This window comes from Uloborus diversus, chromosome 5 (assembly GCF_026930045.1).
Source record: "Uloborus diversus isolate 005 chromosome 5, Udiv.v.3.1, whole genome shotgun sequence".
NCBI classification, from domain to species: Eukaryota; Metazoa; Arthropoda; class Arachnida; order Araneae; family Uloboridae; genus Uloborus; species Uloborus diversus.
In genome coordinates this window covers 92,897,482-92,922,749 of record NC_072735.1, presented here as the reverse complement: position 1 = coordinate 92,922,749, position 25,268 = coordinate 92,897,482, and the positions used below count along the sequence as shown (strand labels likewise).

General features: G+C 34.0%; 1 protein-coding gene across 1 annotated transcript in view; it reads right to left on the bottom strand.

Annotated features, from left to right (window-relative positions):
- Window positions 1-23,209, bottom strand: part of LOC129223016 (vesicular glutamate transporter 1-like) — a 44,846-nt gene extending 21,637 nt beyond the window's left edge. The window contains exons 1-4 of the mRNA XM_054857580.1: window positions 23,085-23,209; window positions 22,136-22,433; window positions 8,425-8,543; window positions 2,044-2,158 (exon numbers count right to left, since the gene is read on the bottom strand). Coding sequence (XP_054713555.1) covers window positions 2,044-2,158; window positions 8,425-8,543; window positions 22,136-22,433; window positions 23,085-23,209 — 657 coding nt within the window. The remainder of the gene's footprint in view (window positions 1-2,043; window positions 2,159-8,424; window positions 8,544-22,135; window positions 22,434-23,084) is intronic.
- Between the last annotated feature and the right edge of the window lie 2,059 nt (window positions 23,210-25,268).

Here is a 25,268-nt window from a genome sequence, read left to right as displayed (position 1 = left end):
GTTTTGGGCATTTTAAGTTTTTCATAAAGCAGGTTTTCGAAGATTTCTTTGATTCAAGTCAAGTCATCAGTTTAAAAGCGTTATACTCATTGCTGAAGCCTTGAAATTAATTTAACTTTTATTAATAAAATTAACTTTATTTACGATTATTTTTCATTCGCAACTCCAACAAACTATAGGGGACGCTGCACTCACTGTCTAATGGCGGATGAAAAAACTAAAACAAACGCACGCCGTAACGTATAAATTACTTCTAAACTTACGAAATGACAGAAATTTTTGTTCGCATGTATGATTTTTTGTTCTTTATTCATTTGAAAAGATTTTTAAAGTCTTTTGGTTATTCTGATCCATGTAGAAAGAGATTAGAAATCAAAAAGTATTACGAAAGTAAAAAATTAATGCAGAACACAAGGTAAGTTGTTCTGAAGCAGCAATTTTCACGATGTTGAATTCGGTATTCATAAATTTTTGGTTCGCTTCGAACAGCATTTTCATTTTTTACTGTTTTTTCTATACACTAGTACATATTATGTCCAGTTTCGTGACATTTACGGCATTTGTTGAAATTTTTGTCACATAGTGCACATACGTGACAGACTGTCAAGAGTAACATTTAAAACTAGATAATTTATTTCTATGACTATATGATTTGATATCAAAAGAAATCATCATGCATTTAATTCATTCGTCATGGAAATGATTTAACTGATATGCGAAATCTTGTCAAGATACATTATTCTTTCACACAATACTAAAACCATAACCCTATAAACAGATTTTTGGCGCACTTTTATTTTTTATTGTTCAAATTCTTAACGTTCTTTCTGGATTTTTCAATCTGTTCTGCGATAAATATTTTCAAGAAAATTTATTTGCATACTTCCATTTCAGTTGGATGCTACAGTAACAAGGTTATTTAAACAATTTATGTGGAATTAGGTTAAGGAAGAGCAGTAATTTTTCCACGTGGCCCATGCTGTCCAGTCAATGTTGTTAAGTTCGCTTTTTTTTCCATCGAATTGAAAAACGGATATTTATTCAAATTCACTCAGAAGAAGATAAATAAAATGTGTACTCACTGTTTATATCAGATATTTTTGAGGTTACGCTGTTGCGAATGACGATTTCAAATGATGAATTACGAAAATAAAAAAAATACACATAACAAACTGTTTGTTTTGCCCAAAATGAACACGTGGAACGCAATGTTTTAGTTTTTTCGGCAGTTTTGTAAATCACCGCAAGGTAGCGTATTCGATTTCTGGAGTTGCGAATTCTTTTTGGAACCAATTAAAAAGCGGATTTCGAGTATTTTTCAGTTTTTACGTTGTTCACAGTCGGTTTTCTTCATTAAAATATACAATTTTATTGTGAATATGTCGAAGTCAAGCGCAGAAATAAAAGAGCGGTCCATGAGACAAAATATTTGAGTGAAGTGACAGTTCAGAGTGTAAAAAAAGGAAGAAAAGGTGAAAGTTTCACTTCTATCATCAGTCTTTACGGTACAGATTATTTTTCTTTCCTTTTTGCAAAATTTAGATTAAGAAACTTATTTCACAACCTTGCCGAAGGATAGCAGCACTGGACCTTTTAGGTTTTTTTTTTTTTTTCAAAGACAGTTAAACTACAAAATTTGAAATTGCAAAAAGTTGACTGACATGGCTCTTAAATACTCTGAATGACTGAAGAATACTGAAAACCGGTCATGAGGGTGTTTGTGACCATTACGTTGTAACAGATGAAAGAAAGGAACAGTCTGACCACGGTAGCTATGAAATTGGCAAACGTCCAGTTAAGACGAATCCATCTGAATTAGAGGGAAAGTCAAAATTTGATGCGCGTGTTTTGCTCATTTTAATATGACTCTGCTAAATTTAGAGGCTGACACCCATCTGCAAAAGCTGGCATCCCTGAAAACTATTAGATGTATCTACTTCCACATGTAAACCGAATGTTAGCGTTTCGATCTCATCTGTGGTCAGACAGTTGTTGGAACGTCAATTTTATGTAAAAAGCCAAATATTTGCTACTCATTCTTACCTCCACAAGGCCTTGGCAAATCCTAACGATTATAACTACGCTCTCGTGGATTTGAGCAGATTTTGGAATCAACAGATTCAGGAAGGCCGACACCGCTATCGCTGTACCGAATATCCTGAAAGAAGGAAAGTAATTGCACAAAATAAGACAGTACTGTACAATTGCTTTTAAAAAAAGTTTTTCAGTAAATTACCGCCCATTAGCAAGGGTTAAAGTAGAAATACATGAAATTCACCCCAGCTCAGTCATTTCCAGCCGAGGACTGCAGTTTCGTGCTTATTAACACTCATCAGCCCGGCATAGGAAAGTGACTAAGCTGGAGATGGAAAACCTCTTAAGGAAGCCAAGAGTGCCAAACAAACTGGTAGCTAATGTAGAATTAGCACAGACCAGACGAGTGACAAATGAGCGCTAATAAGCACGAAACTGCAGTCCTCGGCTGGAAATGACTGAGTTGGGGGTGAATTTCATGCATAAACGTTTTGAAAAAAGTTTTCCTACAGGTAAAATGTAATGTTATTTTTACTTCTCCTTCTCCAAAAAGATGAGCGACTAATGTTTTTGTTATAAGAAGAAAATGAAGCAATCTAAGAAGAGAAAGTGAAGATGAAAAGATGACCTCAAATAAACTCTGTAGGAAATGCAGTCGATTCCGGTTAATAGGACTATATTGGACGGAACCATTTTGGTTCTAACAACCGGTTGGTCTGATAATAGACAGGATTTTGAAGCTTGACCAAGCAAGCTATACACAAAACATTTAAATTCCCTTATTATTATTGTGAGCTCCATATGTATGGAGAGCATACAAAGAAGAAAAATTGCTGTTTTTTTCATTGAAAAATAATTTAAAATAATGCAAACAATCTTTTTACACTACTTCAAAAACGTTATCAGACTGATGCAACTTCAGCTATTCCTTCCAGTCAGTTTTCATTCAATTCAATTACCAGAAGTAACTAAAAATGTGAGAGGGGAAAAAATATGTTTTGAAAAGTACTAGATGGTCATTAAAAATTAAAATGGAATTCAAATTACGGTATTTCACAACTGATTTTTTATGAAAAAAAAAACATATTATTTATTGAATGTGTTAACTGAACTGAAGAAATCTGATTTTTCACTGAAATTTTGATTTCTGGTGGAACAGTGTCGTAATGTAATGGGAGTTTCGTCAACCATTTTATTTCCTGTAAATATTGCTGGGTTTAATTGAAGGTATAAGGAACCATTATCAATTTTTATTGCACCAACTATCAAGTTCATTGACACACTTGCTTCAAGTGAGAAGTTATTATTATTATTATTTTCGAATTTATTCCCATGTTCCTTGGTCCGATCAAACGGACTTTTGGTCCCAATAAGCGAATAATACTAGGCTTGTGTAATGGGATTTGTTTTGGTTCTTTAATATTTGGTCCGAATAAGCGGCTGGTCCGATTAACCGGTGGTCCCATTGCGCGAATTCCACTGTACATGTTGGCCATAATTAATCTATTATAGAGTTGTCTATAGTTACAACTACTGCTCAGAAATGAAGGAAATATTGCGTAGAACTCAATTAAGCGTTGGAAATATGCTTCAGCGAATACATGAAAAAAAAAAGTCAGATTTTATGAGTTTTTAATTTCTACATTTCTTTCAATAAATGATAACATTGAGTTATTCATAAAAATAAGTATTATAATGTTATAAATATTTTTTTTTTAATTCTGAGAACTTCTTTTAATATCAACATTGTGTAAAGGTAGTTAGCGCTAAATAAAAGTTTGAAAATTGAAATCAATTTTAATCCTCATAGACTCAACAAAGGAAAACAGTTATGAATAATTTAAAAGAATGCACACGATTTTATTTTAAAACGCGTTGAAAATATTCGATTGACGTTTAAAAAGGAAACAGTTGAATAACGAGAATGTGACCTAAATATGTTTTTTTAAAAAGTTATTCAGATTTTATCCTACTACTATAAGGAACATTTTTTTAAATTGTCTACAGTTAAATTTTTTATTTATTTACTTATTTTTGGTAATGGAGCTTTTCCCTTAGATGTAAAACTTTCTGGGGTTGATTTAGTGCGAACTCTACTAGTTTTAAAAGATACATAATTAAAATTTCAGGCTACTTGCCATACCAAAAAAACATTTTTTTTCACACAAATATATGCTTGTTCAAATAAAATATATAACCCGAATCTCTCGATTATTCCTTTTCCAACAAATTCTTCTTTGTAAAAAAAAGAAAAAAAAAATCTCATCCTAAGACATTAAAAAAATGAAATAAATATATTACGTCCTTGCCAGTAGAATTTACGTAGAATGCATTGTACAGTAGGTGAGCAATATTACATTTGATTTCATTGCAAAAAAATATCATTCCGTTTTAATGAAAAAAAAAATACACCTGGTAATGTATATTTACGAATAAAGCAAAGCATATCAGTCCATTACGTAAGTAAATCACAATGAAACAATATAAATTTGAAAGGCGTCCATTTCAATTCTAATTAACTATATTCCTAACTTAATATGTCACTAAGAATTAACTTAACAGTCTGCGTGTCCGTAATCATTACAAGTGTAGTTTCAGGATCGCATAGATAATTAACTTGACGACGTTTGATATTAATAGCATGTATTGTGCTATCATCTCTTTAAGTAGAAACAATGAAGTTTATCGGTTCATTACCAAACTAGCTTCGCTTTGTAATACAGCCTAAGTTAACGCTAAGACGATGAATCTTTCATTCCATCAAGTTGAGTTAATGAATTTTCTATTTTTTTCACATAGTTTTTCTTGCTAATTTTCCAATACTTTTTGTAAAAAAACCAATTTCGTAGTTTCTTGCTATCAGAAAAATTCAACTGAAAAAGAAATTTTCATCTATACAGTATTGTGGCAATTAATTGGGAAATGTTATTTTTTCGCTTTATCACACGTAAGCGAACGAATAAGCATTCTAAATCAGCTGAGAGTTCAAATGGCTGTTGTTTTCAAACTAATAGTTGTTTGTACACATCAGGTAAGTAGCAGGCAGTGTTGGGCATTCATCGATTATTCTTTCAATTGCCTTGTTAATTGATTAAAAAAGTAATTGTAATTAAATCAATTGCAATTAAACTATTAATTGCACTTTGCAATTAATTTAATTGGATTAATGTACTTTAATCGTTTCTCCCAATTAAAATAATTGCAATTAATTTTTTATATTGTTTTATGAAACCATTAAAACTAACAATTAACTTTATGTATTAATAGGTACAGTGCATGGTATAGAGTCAAAAGTATTATTCAATTTCGTATTTTCGTTCAGTGCTGATTGCTTGCTTGCCGCGTGAACTAGTCTCGTCTAGGCAAGCTTTTTCCACACATAAATGTTTGTGTTTTAATTAAGTGTTTTAAGTTTGTGTAAATAATTGTTTTAGTTTAACTCATAACAGGGGAGGTGAGAACGAAGGACATAACATCGGGGCGTGAGTTCTCAGAAACCGCTCTGTTTAATTTTTTTTTAATCAATTCAATTTTATTTTCAATCATGTACATAATTAAGATAAATTTCTGACATTTCTCTCAGATATTATTTTGACTGTTATTAATAGAAAAAAGGGAAAAAATGTTTTTGAATTTTTGATTGAAATACACTTTTTCTGAGGAAATATCGCTGGAGTCATAAGATTTTTTGAGAAAAGGCATATGCTGCAGTAAATAATTTATTGCTCGTAATAAAGTTACTGTTGAGCATTCAACTTTTATTAGTTGCTGACATGTGTATTTAAATAGATAATAATATGGTACCCGTCCAGCGTCCACGTCCCAGGTAGGCCTGTCGCCTGTACCAGTATATTATACAAAACCAGTAATTTTTTTAAGAGTTTAGTTTTAATTAAAATTCACAAAACAAATGACTTGTTAATTGTAGCAAACTACAATTAACAATTAATTAATAGTTAATTGTAATTTATTTACAATTACAATTGATTAATTGTTAGTTGTTGTGGTTACGTTTACCAAGTAATCAATTGTTAATCTTTAATTGTTCATGCAATTCAAATTTGCTCAACTCTGGTAGCAAGCATATTAATTCTTCCGCCAAGTGGCTAGAAGTTAGCAGTGTTAGTTGCTCTCTTGTTGTGGGAGTAATTAGAGTCATGGATATCAGCCCTGAAACATGTGCTAAAGTGATTGCACTTAGAGAACAAACACACTTCTAAAACGTTAGAAGAAACAGACAAAATATGTAGAGTGAGTAAATCAAGTGCCGGGAGGATATAGCAGCGGTTTAAGACAACAAGAAATGCTGGAACCAACCGCGTTGGAAAATACTGCCGAAAAAGATCAACATCGGCTCGTGACAAAAAATGTTTTCATTGAATGAGTATTATGAATCCTCGATTAACTAGTTTTGATCTGTCCAAGTCCATGGTGGCAGCTGATGCTAACATTACACCTTCAACAGTGAGATACAGGCTTTTAGAATGTGAGCGGAAAATACGTCGACCGTGCAAGAAGCAGTTTCTCACTCCTCGTATGAAGAAAAAAAAAGGTTAGAATGGGCACGGAAATATAAAACATGAACCGAGGAGAACTGGGAAAAGGTTTTAGTTTCTGTATTTCAGGGATTTAGATCCAGGTTCGTGAGAAGGAGAAAATGAGAACCTCTTCGTCCTCATCGCTTAATCAAGCACCCAAGTATCCACCCAAAAAGATGTTTTTGGGTTGTTTCTGCGTTTCAAGGACATAATACGTTGTTTCCGAGGAAGGAATGATGAACAGTGCCAGCTAAGAATCGATATTGACCGAAAATGTGCCTCCAACAATGTCTAAATTTTGACCGAACGAAGATTACGTTTTTCAACAAGACGGCGCAATGTCTCACATCGAAGCAAATTTTTAATGTCTGCTCTAAAAACAAACTTACTGTACTGGATTGGACCGGAATCTCACCGGACTTAATTCCAATTGAAAGTTTGTAGACTATCGTTAAAAAACATTTTCACAAGTTTGACAGTACTACCAAAGACCTACGACGGAAAAGCTAATTTCGTCTGTTATTGGCATATGATATAATGACGTTGAAATTAAAACCATATGTGCCAGTCTGGTACATTTCATGCCAAAACGTGTCTGTGATGTTATTAAGTCTCTAGGAGGTCATATTAATTATTAGTCTCAAATGTATTCATGAAAAACTTTAATAAAACTGATTTTTTTTGAAAAATAAAATATATTTCCCAATTAATTGCCACAACACTGTACTTTGTTGCAATGTCACGAAATACCTGTATTGACATTCGGGTTCATCTCATGGACAGATTATTTCTCATCAATGGCGTTGAGGAGTATACGAGACTGAATTCCAGGATGCTATGTGTATATCAGTACAAGCAGTTTCACCAGTTAGATGGAGCCATAAAGACAACTCCGTTTTCTTGATTCAGACCAGGAGCCGACCTCTCCCTCTCCTTGGAGGTTCTACCTCTGATACAGAACACCCAGAGATACTGGTTTGGGATGGAAAGTGCTACCTCTAAGATCCCAGTGCAAATTATTGCTTCGATTCCCAAATCAATCCGTTTCAACGTTCCCATTCAAAATCAATGTAAGTTAAATCTGTCGTGGTCAGAAAGTAAATGACCACTCACCACGATAGCTTTCACGTAAAGCAATCACCGTTAGGGTACACGAAATGGCTTTGAGGGTTACCCCATTACAATTTCAGTGGTGTTATCTGCAAATCTGTTGAGTAGAATTAGAGACGGAGTGGCCACTTGGCGTTTAAGTGTATAGCGAAAAACCTATAAAGCAATAATGTCTCCAACTAATAATTTCAGTAAGTGGACCTCTATTGTAGCTGAGATAAGACAGTTTTGCAAAGTTTTACACAAAAGGAGGTAAACACAGCCGACTAACATTGAAATACGACGAATTGTTGAATATTAAGAATTAATTTAAAACATATGGAAAGGAATTCAGTTTTTGAGCTTGTGAAGAAAACGTAATAACGTAATATCGCTGTTCCGGTGGAACATTGACGTAACTGCTAAATTAATTGAAAATGAGGTGTTGTCGTCACTGGATCCAAACGTGGTTATCCCATTCGGATGAACACTAACAGATTTGATTTTCAACTTTTAGTCACCACGGCAGTAATTCAACTTTGTTTCATTGAATGAAACAAAGTTGAATTACTGCTTGTTGTTGCAAAGTTGAATTGTTAATGAAGAAAATAATTTTGTGTATTTGGTTCTCCTGTAAAATTACTTTTTGCAGTTGCATCATTGTTCCACCGGAACAGCGATTTTCGATCAAAAAAAGCTTTAAATAGCAAAAGTTTTGGATTTTAATAAGAGTTTCGAAACAACTATGAGAATTATGACTTACCTATTGGCCGGATATTTTGTGGCTAAAAACCCACCCGGAATCTGGGTGATGAGGTAACCCCAGAAAAACGATGAATCTACTAAGCCAATGGTACCAGTTGTCCACGTGAATTCTGGAGTCTGAAAGAAATTTTTTTTAAAGTGTCACTTTCAACAAAAATCAATATTGCTCACACTTTTTGAAACTGTATATATTTTAAAATATGTTTCCCGTTAATACCTTCAGACCTGGTGTCCGATATACCGGACAACAACTTTAAACAGCTGCTAATCATTTAATAATTAATGTAATTAGTTGATTGCTTTTGTAGTTGACTCTTTTGATTCTGAATATTATAATCTGTGAAATAGTTTTTCGTTTTGGGATTGACAACACTGACATATAAGGATTGAGAGATAGAGAGTGGCTCATTTTTCCAACTATGGATTTTCATCTGAAAAGCGAGGTTTCTTTCCTGAATTTTTTAAAAATATATAATCTTTAATTAATCGTTTCAAACGCTTATATTATGATTTATAATTGTTTTTAGAACATTTTATGATGAAGTTTATTTGGTATTTTATCGTTTTTGTATATGAAATATTGATTTCAAAAATATACGTTTGAAATATTGGACCTGCCATAACTCTTTTAATTTTTCTCCTACAAACTCAAAATTTTGTCTATAAGATACCCTTTACCATAGTACACTGTGTATCAAATATCAACTTTTTTGGTCAAAGATTTCATAATTCCGATTGAAGGGGTTAATGCTAGTGGTGTCCTAAAAGTTCGTTAACACTTGCAAAAATTGAAATTTCACTTGCAAAGTAATAACAAGAACAACAAAAGATTTTCCAAAATGCTGAAAATTTCAATTTTAGCAGGACTTTACCAGCTTTTGGGACAACCTAGTAGTTGAAAAAATAATTTTGTTAGTGTTTGTATGTTTTTAACGGGGCCGCGTATTGGCTTCTCACCATTTGAGACGATGAAAAGAAACGTGGTGTAAATCACTATTTTAACCCCGTATACCCGAGGGGTTTTTTTTTCACAGTAATAAAAAGGATTATTTTAAGTTATTTTTGACAATTTCAGTTGTGAGAGAGGGAGAGGTGACTGGGGAAAGGAAATAGGCAGAATTTATTTAAAAATATTATACGAACATAGTGTAAACGATTTGATTATGCCGCTTCTTATCTCTCAAGATATCACTACTTCCATCACTAAAGCTTTCCGATAAATTGACAAATTCAAAATTATACATACGCTTATTATCAAAAAACTTTTCAAAACAAGTTACAAAATTACTTAATAAGAATACATTTATGGTGAACTGTTTACTTTAATGAAAATCAGTGTGATAGAAATTAAATATATTACCTTTTCCACGCCTAAACTGCTTAGTATTCCTAATAACTTTATAGCTAATCATCAAAATACTCCCGCGGTTTTGCATGAGATAAATGTTGCATTGCAACGCATCTATTGAAAATATGAGTTCAATGGGGTCGTTTCCAAAACTTTAAAAGTATTTTTTTCTGCAAAAGCATGCTTAAAAACATAGAATCTGACTCTTTTTTAAATAATTTGACTAAGTTTAATATTTTTAAAAAATTACCTTAATCGGTGCGCTTTCATTGTTTACGTTTCTGCAAATGACGTCGCAAATTATGAAATGTCATTCACTGTTGCCATTCGCAGAACGTAATATTTAATTTGCTTCTTTACTCTCGTGTATTGGCAACGATACGGTTGTTAGCAAGCGTAGAGCGCAATATTTAATTCGCTTCTTGATTATCATAATGTGGAATCGCGGCAGACAGATTAGCTAAAAGTACATCATTTGTGACGTCATAAAGACCACGTCTTGTTTGAAAAATCAGACATTTAAAAAAATTAATGAAAAAATAATTGTTGGAAAAATTAAAGTATTTTCTATGTCCATGTTTTTTTTTTTTTTTTTGCTTATTCTATGAATTTCAGTGACTAAAAGTACTACTTTTAACTGAAGGAAACAATCCCATTATAGTCAAGTTCATCTAGTTTTACTAGTTAGATCTCATACGGGTATTACAAACAATGTAATGTAAGATACAAGACTGCACACATGAGACACGGACATGTGTACATTTTCCGGTAACTTTCACCCGGGCCAGACACGGGCAAATGCCTTAAGTTATGAAAATATATCCATCTAAATTCATTACTGAATAGAATTCTCTACATTCCAATATGCACAATTTAATAGAAGTTTAAATAAATTAGTATAGAGCATTTCTGAGTAAGTAAATTGCTTACTTGCTTTATATCATGGATTTTTTGAAATTCAAGACAACGTTTTGAGCGGTCAACAAGTTTATGCATAGACTTTTTAATTTCGGTTTTGGGAATGTTCTTCAGCACCTGTGTCATGGCTGCTTGAATGGATGGAACATCATCGTAAAAAGTTCTGTAACGTTTACATCTCTCTCGTAAAGACAACAAGAGAATGCATAGACTCTAAGAGACGTTTACAGCTATTTTACAAATTATTTTATAATACAAAAAGATATATAGAACATCGAGAGCTCATCATCTGTGACTCTCAGCTCTTTGCTCAGTCATGTCTCTCCTCTTTGACCCACTTAAGTTCCCTTATATACGGGGATCGTTTGGCAGGGAATGCATCCCTGTTTACAACAGTCAGACGATGTTGACAAAAATGCTTAAAGATAATTTTCTTCTGCTGTTTGAGGTTTCAAACTGCGTTGATAGGGTGGTTGAAAAATTTTCGCTATAGTGTCACAGACATCATATCACACCAAACGGAGAAGTTTATTTGCACAACAAAATGTCCAGCTCCGGATAGAATTCTGCTATTCCGAAACCTTCATCGCGTGCACTTCGCAGAAGAGGTAAAGCTAAGTCGTATTTGCGTGTGGTCCTAGACTTATTCAGCTTCCATTCTGGTGATAGATATAAAACACCAGCGTAACGTGTTTTGCTCACGATGAGTGTTGTCTGGGAAAGAATCTCTAGATCGACCCCACACATTGAATCGAAATAGCAAACAACTGGAGGAATTGCGTCGGTATAGCTCCTTTCATTACAGTTTTCAGTTTCGGGAACAGAAAATAGACACACTGTGATAGAACAGGTGAAAATGGAGGGCAATCAATTACACAAATCTATTTTCTGTTCCTGAAGCAGAAAACTGCAATGAAAAGAGCTTCTTAGGACGACGTTAGAGCCACCACACCAAGTGCTACAGAAAATTCCCAAAACCAAATTTACAGTCTATGGATAAATTAACTAATCATTCGAATCGTTGTATTAACCTTCTTACGTTGTCAAAATCTTGCATACACCTAAGGTGTTCGGGAAAAAAATGACCCATGCTCTATTTTCAAGTACTATCAACCTATGATCACATTTTATCTATGTTTGTGACGCAATAATATATTTATATTACATTTTCCATACATATTTATATGTTTATATTATTAAAAATAGCTTTACACATAAGTTTTCTGAACCGTAACGGAGTATGAATTTAATGAGCCCTTCTATATTTATGAAATAAAAATTCTGTTGTTCAAAACATTCAGTCCCGAAAATTACTGTAAAATTAGGCCATACAATTTGAAGTACATTTTTTGCAAACATTTATTTTATTAGTTGGTTTGAAAGCATAAACAAACCAGTAAATGCTTTTAGCTCAATGCTATTCAACCAACTGTCACTGAACATTTTATTTCATTCTATGTTACCATTTTCTAGTAAAATATTTACAATAGTTGGAGGAAAAAACATATATGTCGTCAATTTTTGATGCAGCGAATCTTGTATTTCCTGAAGTCATGCTCACAATATTTTCCACAACACGATTTCCTCGTGACAGAGGTCCAAGACTTGTTCCGGCTCGTCGATTGGACATATTTGTCATCTGTGTCGTCATCGGATAATAGTTCGCTTTCAGAAACAGAATCATTGGTGTCTAATAATAATTCATCGCCCAATACTGTAGGCAACAATTCCTCGATTTCATCTTTAGTAAGTCCGCGACTACGATATGTCCTATAGTAAACTTCGAAGAATGTCTAATTGAGCACTTAACAAGAAGTTCCGTCCAAAACTATACGAGCCTACTTTCCCGTATACCCTACTACTTTCTAGTACCTGATCAATATTCTCAAAAATAACTAAAATCGCAAATTTTTTCAAACATATTTTTTAAATATTTTAATCTAATTTCAAGGAATAAAATATTCCTCACTCATCTAAAAACAAAGCAGCTAATACACTTTTTTTTCATTACAAAAAATTCTTTAACAGCTTTCAAAACGAAAAAATAATAATTAAAATTAATAAGCTCATTAAAATAAATACATCATATCAAAAAGAAAAATCGTTTCTTTTTTCCCTGTTGCCAAAAATAATTTTTTAAATGAATTAATGCACTTACCAAAATAAATAAAAAGAATAAAATGTCAACTTAAAGAAATACTTTTCATTGTCAAAGAAAAAAAAAATCGTCTGCGCATATTTTTATGTAGAAACATGATAAATGTCTTGGAGTATATTCGCTGAAAACTGAATTCGCAACTCCAACGAACTATAGGGTACGCTGCAGTCGCTGTCTAATGGCGGATGAAAAAACTAAAACAAACGCACGCTGTAACGTATAAATTTGCTTATAAACATGATTTTTTGTTCTTTATTCATTTGAAAAGATTTTTCAAAGTCTTTTGGTTATTCTAACCCATGTAGAAAGAGATTAGAAATCAAAAAGTATTACGAAAGTAAAAAATTAATGCAGAACACACAGTAAGTTGTTCTGAAGTAGCCATTTTCACGATGTTGAATTCGGTATTCATAAATTTTTGGTTCGCTTCGAACAGCATTTTCATTTTGTACTGTTTTTTCTATACATTAGAACATATTATGTCCAGTTTCGTGACATTTCCGGCATTTGCTGGCATTTTTGTGACATTTCCGGCATTTGTTGACATTTTTGTCACATAGAGCACATACGTGACAGACTGTCAAAAGTAACATTTAACACTAGATAATTTATTTCTATAACTATATGATTGGATATCAAAAGAAATTATCATGCATTTAAGATAATAACAGCTTTTGCAGAGCAATAAAGTGAAGTTAGTGCGATATTTTAGCGATAAAAAGTCTAAGCTTTTATTTTTTATTGTTCAAATTCTTAACGTTCTTTCTGGATTTTTCAATGTGTTCTGCGATAAATATTTTCAAGAAAATTTATTTGCATACTGTCCATTTCAGTTGGATGCTATAGTAACAAGGTTATTTAAATCATTTATGTGGAATTAGGTTAAGGAAAAGCAGTTTTTTTTTTCAGCATGGCCCTAGTGTCCAGTCAATGTTGTTAAGTCCGCTTTTTTTCATCGAATTGAAAAACTGATATTTATTCAAATTCACTCAGAACAAGATAAATAAAATGTGTACTCACAGTTTATATCCGATATTTTTAACGTTACGCTGTTGCGAATGACGATTCCAAATGATGAATTACGCAAATAAAAGAAATACACATAACAATCTTTGTTTTGCCCAAAATGAACACGTGGAACGCAATGTTTTAGTTTTTTCGGCAGTTTTGTAAATCATCGCAAGGTAGCGTATACAAGCTCTGGAGTTGCGAATACCTAAATTAAAACTTTAGCGTGAAAATAAAAAAAAAGTCATATCAACAATAATTATTTCACAGTTAAAACCATAGCTGTGGAGTCGGAGTCAAGCTCATTTTGGGATAAAGGAGTCGGAGACGAATATCCAAGAATCGGAGTTCGTCATTTGTCCTCTGTGTATAAATTTTTGCCAAAGCTACGAAGTCAGAGTCGAAATCGTGGAGTAGGAGTCCGATTAATTGTCGGGCACAGGAGTCGGATTCGGAGTCAGGTGCTCCTAAATTTTCGGAGTCTGGAGTTTGGCGTCGAGAGCTATTTCCAACAAAATTTGTTTGAAATAAATCCGCCTTCAAGTACGCAATCTACATTGACTTTCAGTTTCCCCGTAGGCGCTAATGTTAAGGGATTTGAACTGTTCAAAATTGAACGGAAAATTGTTCAAATCAAAAAGATATTTTATATACAAGTTTCTCATCAAAAGCTTTTTCCTACAAAGTTTGTTTGAAGCAAATTCGCCCTACAGTTCGCAATTGCCTTGAATTTTCCCGTAGGCGCTAATGTTAAGTTTTTTTGAACTGTTCAAGATTGAACAAAGAATAGTTCAAATCAAAAAGTAAAATATGGGAATAAGGTGTCCTTGCCGAGATTTTTTGAACAAAAAAAGTTTGTTAGAATCGGACCATTCATTCAAAAGTTATTAAGGGGGGGGACAGACAGACCGACAGACATTTTTCCCCATCTCAATACCCTACTTTCCAATTTTTAAATTTTCGATACTTATTTAATTATTTTATTTATTTTTGACTATTTTTTTTTTTGTTTTTCGCGATATTTTTAAGATGCATTAAGCCTTCTTTCATGCTTTTTCTCCTTTTTCTGACCTTTACTGGGAAAGTAGGCTAAAAATACCAATCACGTGAAAAATAATACATGCACTCAATGAAAGCGAAATAAAACTGGCAAGAAGTCAACTCAATTCGATTACAAAAACGAACGATACTACGAACTGCAAAATATCCATTAGTGTCATTTAGTGTAGCGCTAGGGACACTAAAAATGCACAGCTTACTGGAACACAAACATGAATGTATTGCATGTGTTGCCAGAGCAATAAATTGAAATATATATTGAAAGTTGTGTGTGACTTCATCTTCCTACTCATTAAAATGTGACATGGGTCAAAAATGACCCGAATCCCTTACGTAATACAATTTTTACTGGACAAAAACCATCATATTTTTAAAAAACTGCAGATAACTGAATATACAATGACTATAAAAACAAAGTGACAAAAATTTTTTGAAAAAAATCCGAAAAATGCATTAGATATTTAAGAAACAAATTTGAAATGGGTCAAAAAAGACGTGAACACCGTAGGAAGGTTAAGTTGAATGAATCCTATTTTGAACAAAAACTAGCTCTAAATTATTATACTAGGGTTCTTTTTCTATAATTAAAAAGTTCAGTTATTTTTTGAACTCACTGTGCATGCATATTAACTTAATAAATTGGATATGGAATCTGATTCCTGATGTAATGTTTTATTCTTAAGACCAGAAAAGTCCAATATACTTTTACATTAAATTTTGTTTCATGAAACTTTTCTAGAAATAAAAAATGATTTGTCATGGTCTTGAGCGTTGCAAGGCTTTCGTTTTCTTAAAATTTATTCCTCAACTTGTTCAAGCCAATTATACACTCGTTTTTTCTCTCACAAGTTCCTCATTCTTTCTACGACCTTTCATGGAATCAATCAATTCTCTATTCGGTCATATTTAAATTGGGTAAGCAAATCGTGCAGGCTTTCTTCAGTTTTTGCTTTTTTCTTTTTTTTTTTTTGAAATTGAATTATCTAAAATCCAGCTTTCATTAAATATTCTTGATGGTCTTTCGTTCGTGGTTAGTTTATTCTTTTTTTCCCACGCATTGGAAAATATGCTTCAAACGCCTTAAGTTAGTTTTTGTTTATTAGAAGAGTTTTCACTTACTGTAAACTTACATTGACTTTTGCTTTTATTTGATTATCATACACATATTTTTATTCTGTAAAAAGACCACAAAGTATTTTTCTGGGTGAAATTCATGAACTATTTTTTAAAAATAAAATATTTTTTAACATGTAATCATTCAAAAGCTATTATTTATATTTGATTAGCTGTGTTGTTCGGCGTTTACCTCGAAAATAAAAGTTGCCTCGAGTGACGTATGATCAGCGATCAAGCTTAAATAAAAGAAAAAAAAATTAATTCGAATTTTGTCATCTTGAATCAAATTATGTTTTTCGCAATCACGGGTGTGTGTATGTAGGCGTGTGTGTTTGTGTGTGAGGGGTATGTGTGTTTGTGTGTAGGGGTATGTGTATGTGTGTGTAGGCATGTGTGTTTGTGTTTGTGTGCAGGCATGAGTGTGTGGGTAGTTGTGTGTATGAGTGTTTGTGTGTGTGGAGGCGGGGTATGTGTATGTGTGTGTAGGCATATGGGTTTGTGTCTGTGTGCAGGCATGAATGTGTGGGTAGTTGTGTGTATGTGTTTGTGTGTGTGTGTGTAGTTGTGTATGTATCCGTGTGTGTAGGCATATGTGTTTGTGTGTATGTGTGTGTGTGTAGTTGTGTATGTATCCGTGTGTGTACGCATATGTATTTGTGTCTGTGTGCAGGCATGAATGTGTGGGTAGTTGTGTATGTGTGTGTATGTGTTTGTGTGTGTTTGTGTGTGTGTGTGTGCGTGCGCGTGTGAGTAGTTGTGTATGTATCCGTGTGTGTGCAGGATATTGACGCAACCTGGAGACGGCTTTCGCTATAGGAGCAGCATCGCGAGGAGTCGGTCGACGGTGATGGTGCGGAGGATGGCGGTGGGAAAATAAAATGATAGGAATTCAAAACAGTCAAGCAGTCAAGTGAGAATAATAAGCAATCGTGATTGCTCAAAAAAAAAAAAAAAAAAAGATCAAATTCCCCTTCAAGGTGCAGAAATGAACAATGTTACGACTCAAAAATTCACTTTAGACCACTCAGATTTTTTTTTTAGTTCTAAAAATTAATTCATCGTTATTAGTAGGGGTAAACATATTGTTCGTGTATTTTCTATTAAGCCCCCGCCCCCCTCTTCAAACTCCCCTGAATTCCTGAACATTCAAAGACATCTCTGTCAAATTCGGCAAAGATCAGACGGAAACAGGACAAGTGCAAGGAACACACACATACGCATACATTCATCCGTTTTTTACATTGATAGGTTACTTGTAATATTTGAGTTGAAATGTTTCATTAATGCCGTTGCAATTTTTGCATTTTATTCGTTAACCTAAAATATTTTTTAAAAAACCTAAGATTTTTCGAGCATAATTCATTATAAACTTTTTTAATTTCTGAAACAAAAATCACCAACCACATAAATGCGCCGAAAGATTTCAAATATGTTTCAAATAAAAATGTCAGCTTCACAGACACGTTTATTCAGTGAGAAAATGATTATGCAATTTACGAAAAAAACGTTTTAAGTCGTTGACAGTCGAAAGATCACTTGAATTTGAAAAAAAATAAAATATGCACATTTTTCACGCAAGTAACTTGCAAATTTTTTTCGTGAATGCGCTGTCAACTTAAGACATATCTGTATTATTTCCGCCGAGTATCATAACCCTTTAAAGTAGAGTGTTAGGTTAATGGAAACTAAAAAATGTTCAATATCGCTTTTGGTATCAAACATTTTCCCTCTCTAACAGGTTAAAAATAAAAATTAACAGCATTAAAAAACCTAACCACAGTAAAAAATACGATAAAATGATTTCACAAACGAAAAAAAAAATGCTTACAGCAAAAATATCTTTTGTATTGTTTTCTTAGAAGCAGAAAATGTTATCGATTTCTTTATTTTAGCAGCCTTCTAAGATTTATTTTTCATTTTGAAGATATAAATATCATTCTTTCGTAGAAATATTGATTTGAAAAGTAGCTTGTGAAAGTGTGAAATGTGGAGGTGACTTTTATATTGTCTGTTTTTAAAAATCCAATGTGCAGTTTGGTACTGCGAAAAAAAGGATACGATTCATTTAATGCTCCTACTTAATCAAAATAGTCTCCATGTATACCGTTTGGTTATAAGTGAAACACATTAGGGCCATTCCACGAAAAATCCGCCATTTTGTCTCACACGTAACAGCTCATATATTTCATTAAAAAGGTATAGAGTAAGAGCCCATAATAGCCCATAATCCATAAGGCATGGAATGAAACATCATAGTTTCATTCCGTGCCACGTGACCTGGTGTCCCCATTCAGCCATCTCCGATTTGGAGGACGTTCTGCAGAGGTGCAGACATGCCTTTGAAACTAACCTATGCAAATTTTCAACTTCCAAGATCCTCAGGATTTGGGTCTTGGAAGCTGAAAATTTGTACAGGTGAGTTTTAATGGCATGTCTGCACCTGTTTAAAATTATTTCGTTTAAATCGAAGATGGCCGGGTGGAGACGACGAGGTAACTTGACATGGATTGACACAGTTTTTGATGCAACTTTGCTACCTGTTTCCTGCCAAAGCCAGCGCGACTGAGCTTAAATAATAGCGAACCTTTCTTACCTGCTGTGATGTCCTTACGCAAAAACATTTTGGGCCTTTATACTATGACGTAGTTGTGGCATTCGTGGGCTCTTGGACTATTATAAGGTAATTGCGAAAATTTTCGCTTAAGAAATCGCACGTACGTTAGTGATTTCTTAGCAACAAAATGTCGCTCATTACCCTTTTAAATTATTATTTTTAATGAAATAAAGGAAGCGTCTTTTTTTTGTACAAAGACTTACAATATTCTTTAATTGTTTTGAGCAGTGTATAAAGTACTACAAAGTCGCAATTACTAACTATTGTCTCGTGCGCAAAAGTGTGCCCTTAAAAAGTCGAATGCGTCTTAACAAAGTATCACTTGTATGGGATAGAGGAGGATTTTGAGCAAAAACTGCGGGATTTTGCTCTCAATTCCGCGGGATTAATCCCGCTAAACATCATCTAGGATACCGCGAGATTTGGGATCGGGATTAAAAGATTGGAAACCCTAGTAGGGTTTCTCAACCATTTCCAACCCATGTTAACCTTTTTTGTATGCGTCCATCCAACAAACATACTCTAGTTTTATTGAAATGTGTTACATCAGGTAAAGGGTTGAAAAATGTGAACTTATTAAAATTTAATTACAAATTAGTAACTGAAATAAAAAGCAAGAACTTTCATCGAAAGGGACATTTTGTTGCAAAGTTTTTGGTAAAAAACAAATAACTAAAAAAGGCCAAGGAAAAAAATAGTGCGTATCACTGGGCTTATCCAGCTTGGTCACACACACACACAAACACAGCCTTAAATCATCCTCAGCATTAAGGTTGTTTCTATGCATACTCTTCAAGTAATGGGGTTGTTTCCTTTCTTCAAAAGTAGTAATTTTTGTCACTGAAATTGATAGAATAAGCAAAAAAAGTAACATGGACTCACAAAATACTTTCATTAATTATCTTTTAATTATTTTTTTTAAATGTCCGATTCTTCAAACAAGGCGTGGTCTTTATGACGTCACAAATGATGCACTATGGCGTATCGTTCTACCGCATTTGCACGTTGTGATAATCAAGAAGCCAATTGCAATTGCACTCTACGATTGCTATCAACCATATCGTTGCCAATACATGTGAGTAAAGATGCGAATTAAATATTTTGAACCGTGAATGGCAACACTGAATTGCATTTCATCATTTACGATGTCATCGGCAGAAGTGTTCAACTATAAAACAGCACCGATTTAAGTAATTTTTTAAAAATATTAAACTTAAAAAAATATTTAAAAAATGGTCAGATTCTATGTTTTTAAGCATGCTCTTTCAGAAAAAAATACTTTTAAAATTTTGGAAACGACCCCATTCAAACTAGAGAATCCTTTTTCTCACAAATAAGTAGTCCTAGCTGCCAGAAGGTACTTCACATTAATTTTTATTAGTTGAATCCTTTTTCTCACAAGTAAGTAGTCCTAGCTGCCAGAAGGTACTTCACAACAATTTTTATTAGTTCTTTGTGCTCTTTCTCCCAACCCCCCAAAGAATCCGCTCCAAAAGCAAAATACTCACTCCAAGAACAAAAAAAAAGTATATCTGGTATTCTAAGAGAAGGGGGCTGCTCTGTGCTCTCTCTCTCTCTCTCTCTAGCTTCTCATTGTACCTTCTATTTTTGATACAAGTGTTTTGCAACGATTAGTCTTTGATTGTGTCATGTGGGCGGGGAGCAGGGGAGAGGATTCCTAGTCAGAGTAGTCGAAGTGTGAATGTTTTTTTTTCCCTTATCACGCAAGCTCTTTAATTTTTTTTTTTTTTTCTGAATGTGAGTGTTTTTACTATTAAGTAAGTTCTAGAATGATTTGCGAAAGCTGGTTCTATTTTGATTTATCAAATTAACAAGGTATGTTTACCTATAAATGAACTAAAATAAATGAAAAGATTGATTACACATTGTAGCTGTTGAATTTAAAGGAGAAAGTTGGTGTGTGAGAAAATTTCTCACGTGCAAGTTCTCGGGTTACCTATTTTGACTCGAGTTCTGGGGGGTTGTCTCCACAGCAGGAGTTAATTAGCAAAGTAATAAAGTATTGCAGTACTTTTGTTTCATTGTAGGATCATCCGATCTTTTAGCTTTTATTGTAATTCAATACCAGTATTATTAATAAAATTATGTATAATTTTTGTTAATAAACCAGAGTATTCTATTCACCACTGCCATTGCACACATTTCCTATTGAATTGAAAATACAACCTTTCGTGATTGCTTAATGCTCTACTGCTATAAGTTTTAGAGTAGTACATCAGTTTTCTTTTTTGTGTGATGTTAATTATGTGGAAAAAAGGCTGAAAAGATAGATTAAAATTTATGCAAAATTATGATTTTTAGAATTAACTTTCAAAAACTAGAGCAATAACACCCGTAAAGAAAAAAAAAGCAAAAACGATCCAAAAAAAGAGAGAGAGAGAAAGACAAAAAGTTTGAAAAACTTAGGTGCAATCCTTCATTTGCGAGAACTTTAATTTACGAGAAACATATTTAACTGATTATTATTATTATTTACTTATTTATTTTGTTTATACACGTTTCAAACATAGCAAAAGTTTACTACTTTTCAGTCATCAAATTATTCGAAAAAAATTTTTTTTGATTTATTTTTCAGAATATTTTGCGAATTGTTGTGTCGGGAACATTTTAAAAAGAGGCAACTTTTTACTCGCGTGTTGACTGGTTGGAGCAGTGCTTAGACCTTTGATCGTGAGTTCTTTTATTTTGCAATTCAAGTGTGCATTCAGCAGAATTTCAACCATGCAGAAAAGTGTCACCGTCCATGCTGAATAATTATGCGGCATATTAGATTCCTTGAGTGCCAATTTGGCTTAGGATCTCTGGGATAAATCTTAGTTCACTTTCACACCGTGGGACTCCAGGTGCTTCCATCTGTTGGGAAAGTAGGCCTAAAAATTCTCTGTGCCACTAACACCCCAGCCTTAATGGTAGCAATTGAAAGACTGAATTCCATATCAGGAGATCTCGCTGAATCTACTAATAGTGGTAAACCCCTTTCGAACTAAAAGAAGAAATGCTGTTTCCGATGCCCCTTAGAGCAGCACTCAAGGTGATGAATTACAAAGGCAAATCAAATCCATTTTTGAGGCTAATAAAAGCGACTTGACTGAACCTTATTTAGGTGCAAGTCTGACTTTTGTTCAGACACATAAGACAGATAGCAGAAATCATTTATTACAGTACAGTGGACGCCGGTTAATTGAATCAGTGGTTAATTGAATCAACCGCTTTAATAAATTGTCAAAAACAGAATAAAATCCAGCTTTATTAAAATTGGCCGTTTTATTGAATAAGCCGTTTTATGGAATCAAAACTGTTTATAACAAACGTGATTCATATAAGCGGCAGCCACTGTACAAGGAAATCAGAAGAACACCGAGGGCAGTAGGCGGGAATCGAACCCGCGCCTCTCTGCTTGCAAGCAGTTACTGAGCAATACCGCATCGGCCACCGAGACTCCAAAAGAAATAAAAACTTTGACTCACTTTCCCGCCCTTGGAGTCCACCATCTTGACAACTGCCACGCCCATGTTGCATCGGATGCCGAAGCTGATGATGAAGCCGAGGCTGCTCATGAGGGCGATGGTGTAGCGCTTGCTCAGGTTTCGGCAGCACGGGCAATCTGGCTCCATGAAGGCGCGGCTGCGCACCTTGCGCGCCGGAGCCGAGAGGTCCTCGTAGTACTCGGAGCCGAGCTCGTCGTCGCCGAGGAAGCCATGTTCGTCATCCTTCTTCGTCAGCTTGCTGGAAAAGATGATGAAAGTCAGTTTCAGCGACTTATTTCTTTAAGTTGCACTGGTACTGTTCAGCTCCGACAAGTTGAGCTATGGCCTTAAACAAGTCCATTTTTTTCAAGGGAGAGCAATCAATTAAGACGCATTACTAGGCGTGGTTGGGCAACCATTTCAATCTTTTTATTGGCGAGAAAAATATGTACCGTTTGCTAATAGTTAGGTATAGTAATATTGTTCGCCAAATGGACAATAGACTGCCAATTAAATCCGCAAGCTCTTAAGCTGTTTTTTCTCACCCCTGTTTCAAATAATGGAATCGTTGAATCGGTCCGGCAGGCGTGCTCATTTTGTCAAAGATGGACAGTACATATAATATACCACATAATGTAAATACTTTTGGCTGTATTGCGTAGAAGAAAAATAAATGTTTTTCAAGACTGCTCTTACCGTATTGAAGGAAGAGACCACAAGTTGACCGATATAATAATTGCGATAGGAAAGTTGTGATTTGAAAGAGACTAAAAGATTCAAACGTTTGGGACTTGATATGTAACGTGCCGTTTAATGTTTTAAAAGGAAACAGCGTTTAGATGAAAAATGATTGATAATGTTTAGTGATAGATGAATGATCAAAGTTAATGAAGGATAAATTACAAGCAAATAACAAACAACTGGTTACGGTATCCAGAGACTACACTACACGGTCTTTCGTATATCACAAAGAGTGGTTGAACCAGTTGCATGGGCCCCTGATGCTGATGACACCTCTGCTTTTTGATCCAGACCGGAAGGCGAGCAACCCTGATTAAGCACGCTAGGAGGCATTGTTGTGGAATAAGAACTTGAAGGATTTCGTGATCACACAGATTTAAAGAGCACCAGTAACCATTAGCAAACACGGCGAGATTCAACCAGCAGAAACGTACGAGCTAGTGAATTTTCAGTTGCACGCACACCCACGTAGCCAGCGTGCAACTGAAGCCACGTAGTTACAGCGAGCACAAACTTACACATAGACGTCACGAAAAACTCGCTATACGAGGGTTAAAACTTTAAAAGGGGCAACTATTTATTTACATGAAGTAAAAAAGTGATACATGCCACCAACTTTTTTACTGTCCTTTAATACAGCACTTACTAGCATTTGGTGTTTAACCCGTTTTCGACGGGGGGGGGGGAGATGTTAGACACCTATAGCCCCTGCTTTGTTGATAGTTCGAATGGGACGGCCTACTGCTGCAACAGCAGGAATTGTTGGAACAATTCTGAAGCAACTGCTTCGAAGTAGTTCCTTTAACGCAGGAATTAAGTCAAAATCGCGAAAATATTGAACTGTTGAACACGGACTTAGATTTAATACTTAAAATAAATAAATAATAAGCTCGGATATATAAAAAGATATTGTTGCATATAGCTGATGCTTATTACTGCACTTTTTTTAAAGATACAAAATTACTGCCCAAAATGAAAAATGCGAGTTAAAATGCATAGTCATTTCTTTATGTACTGTAATTTTCAAAACAAGTGCTCATTTTGAAAAGTAAATTATCCTTTTCTCCATATTCCTATACAATATTTTCTTGTTTTTGCATTCAAATATTGTTGACTTACTAACACTAATTATGAATTAAATAAACTCCCAATTTTGTTTATTCGTGCATAAATACATTGTTTTATCTTCTTTTACAATGCTATACATGATTTAATCTTCATCATTATTTTAAATGCATAGTAATAATTTTCTTAATCCTTACTAATAATAAATCTGAAAGTCTCTCTGTCGGATATCGAGATCTCGCTATGTCTGGATATCTGTGACGCGCATAGCGCCAAGACCGCTCGGTCGATTTTCAGGAAATAGGCGCAAAATTAGGAGATGTGCACCTCGAAGCGATTTTTGGAAAATTCGCTTTTGTTCTTTTTCTATTCCAATTTTAAAAACATTTTACCGAGCAAATTATCATAACGTGGATGAGAAAATTGCCATAACGTGGACGAGCAAATTACCATAACGTGGAAGAGCAAACTACCGTAACATTGGCGAGCAAATGAATATAGCAAATTGGCGGGAAATTCACCATCCATTATTTATAAATATACACTACGGGCAAAGCAGTGCGGGTACCACTAGCAAGTAAATAAAGCACCACTTCGTGAGATGTTTTTTCAAATTATATATATATATATATATAATATATTAGGGTGGTCCTTATTTTTGAAGTTGCAGATATTTTACGCGAGGCCCCCTTAATTTGTTCCATTATACAAATAAATGATCGTTGCAAAATTTTAAGTCAATCCATGAATATTAACACGTGCCCCTAGGGCCCCCTTTGAGTTTCGAAGAAAAAATTGCGGATTTTCTCATTTTTATGTAAAAATATTCTAACGTTTTATATTTAAAGTAATTTTGAACCTCAATAGGTGCTGCTACTTCCAGACTGACCATTCTTTCACTTTCATTCTGTAAAATTTAACATGTTACAGAGGGTACATGTACACCAATGGCCCTGGGTCAAGCGTACCGCTTTTCTGCGCTTGGGGAACTTTTCCTCCCACAAAGAAGGACACAAGGATTCTATAAGCCATTAATGAATAGTCTAGGACATTAATGAATGATCTTTGACAACAACAAATTGCCTTCTCCAGGCTTTTTTTTTTGGGGGGGGGGGTTGATTTACAAAATTCCCTGTGTATGTAATAGGTGTGACAAATAGAGTCGCTATAGGTTTCAATGCTATAAATATAAGTAATTGCAATAATATTTTAATTCGCTGTTCTTTAGTTATAAACATACCTAAATGCTTATGCAATTTTTAATTTTTAAAATATAAATTTCGAAAAATTCTTGATTACTCCCAACCTAAAAATATACTGCACTTTA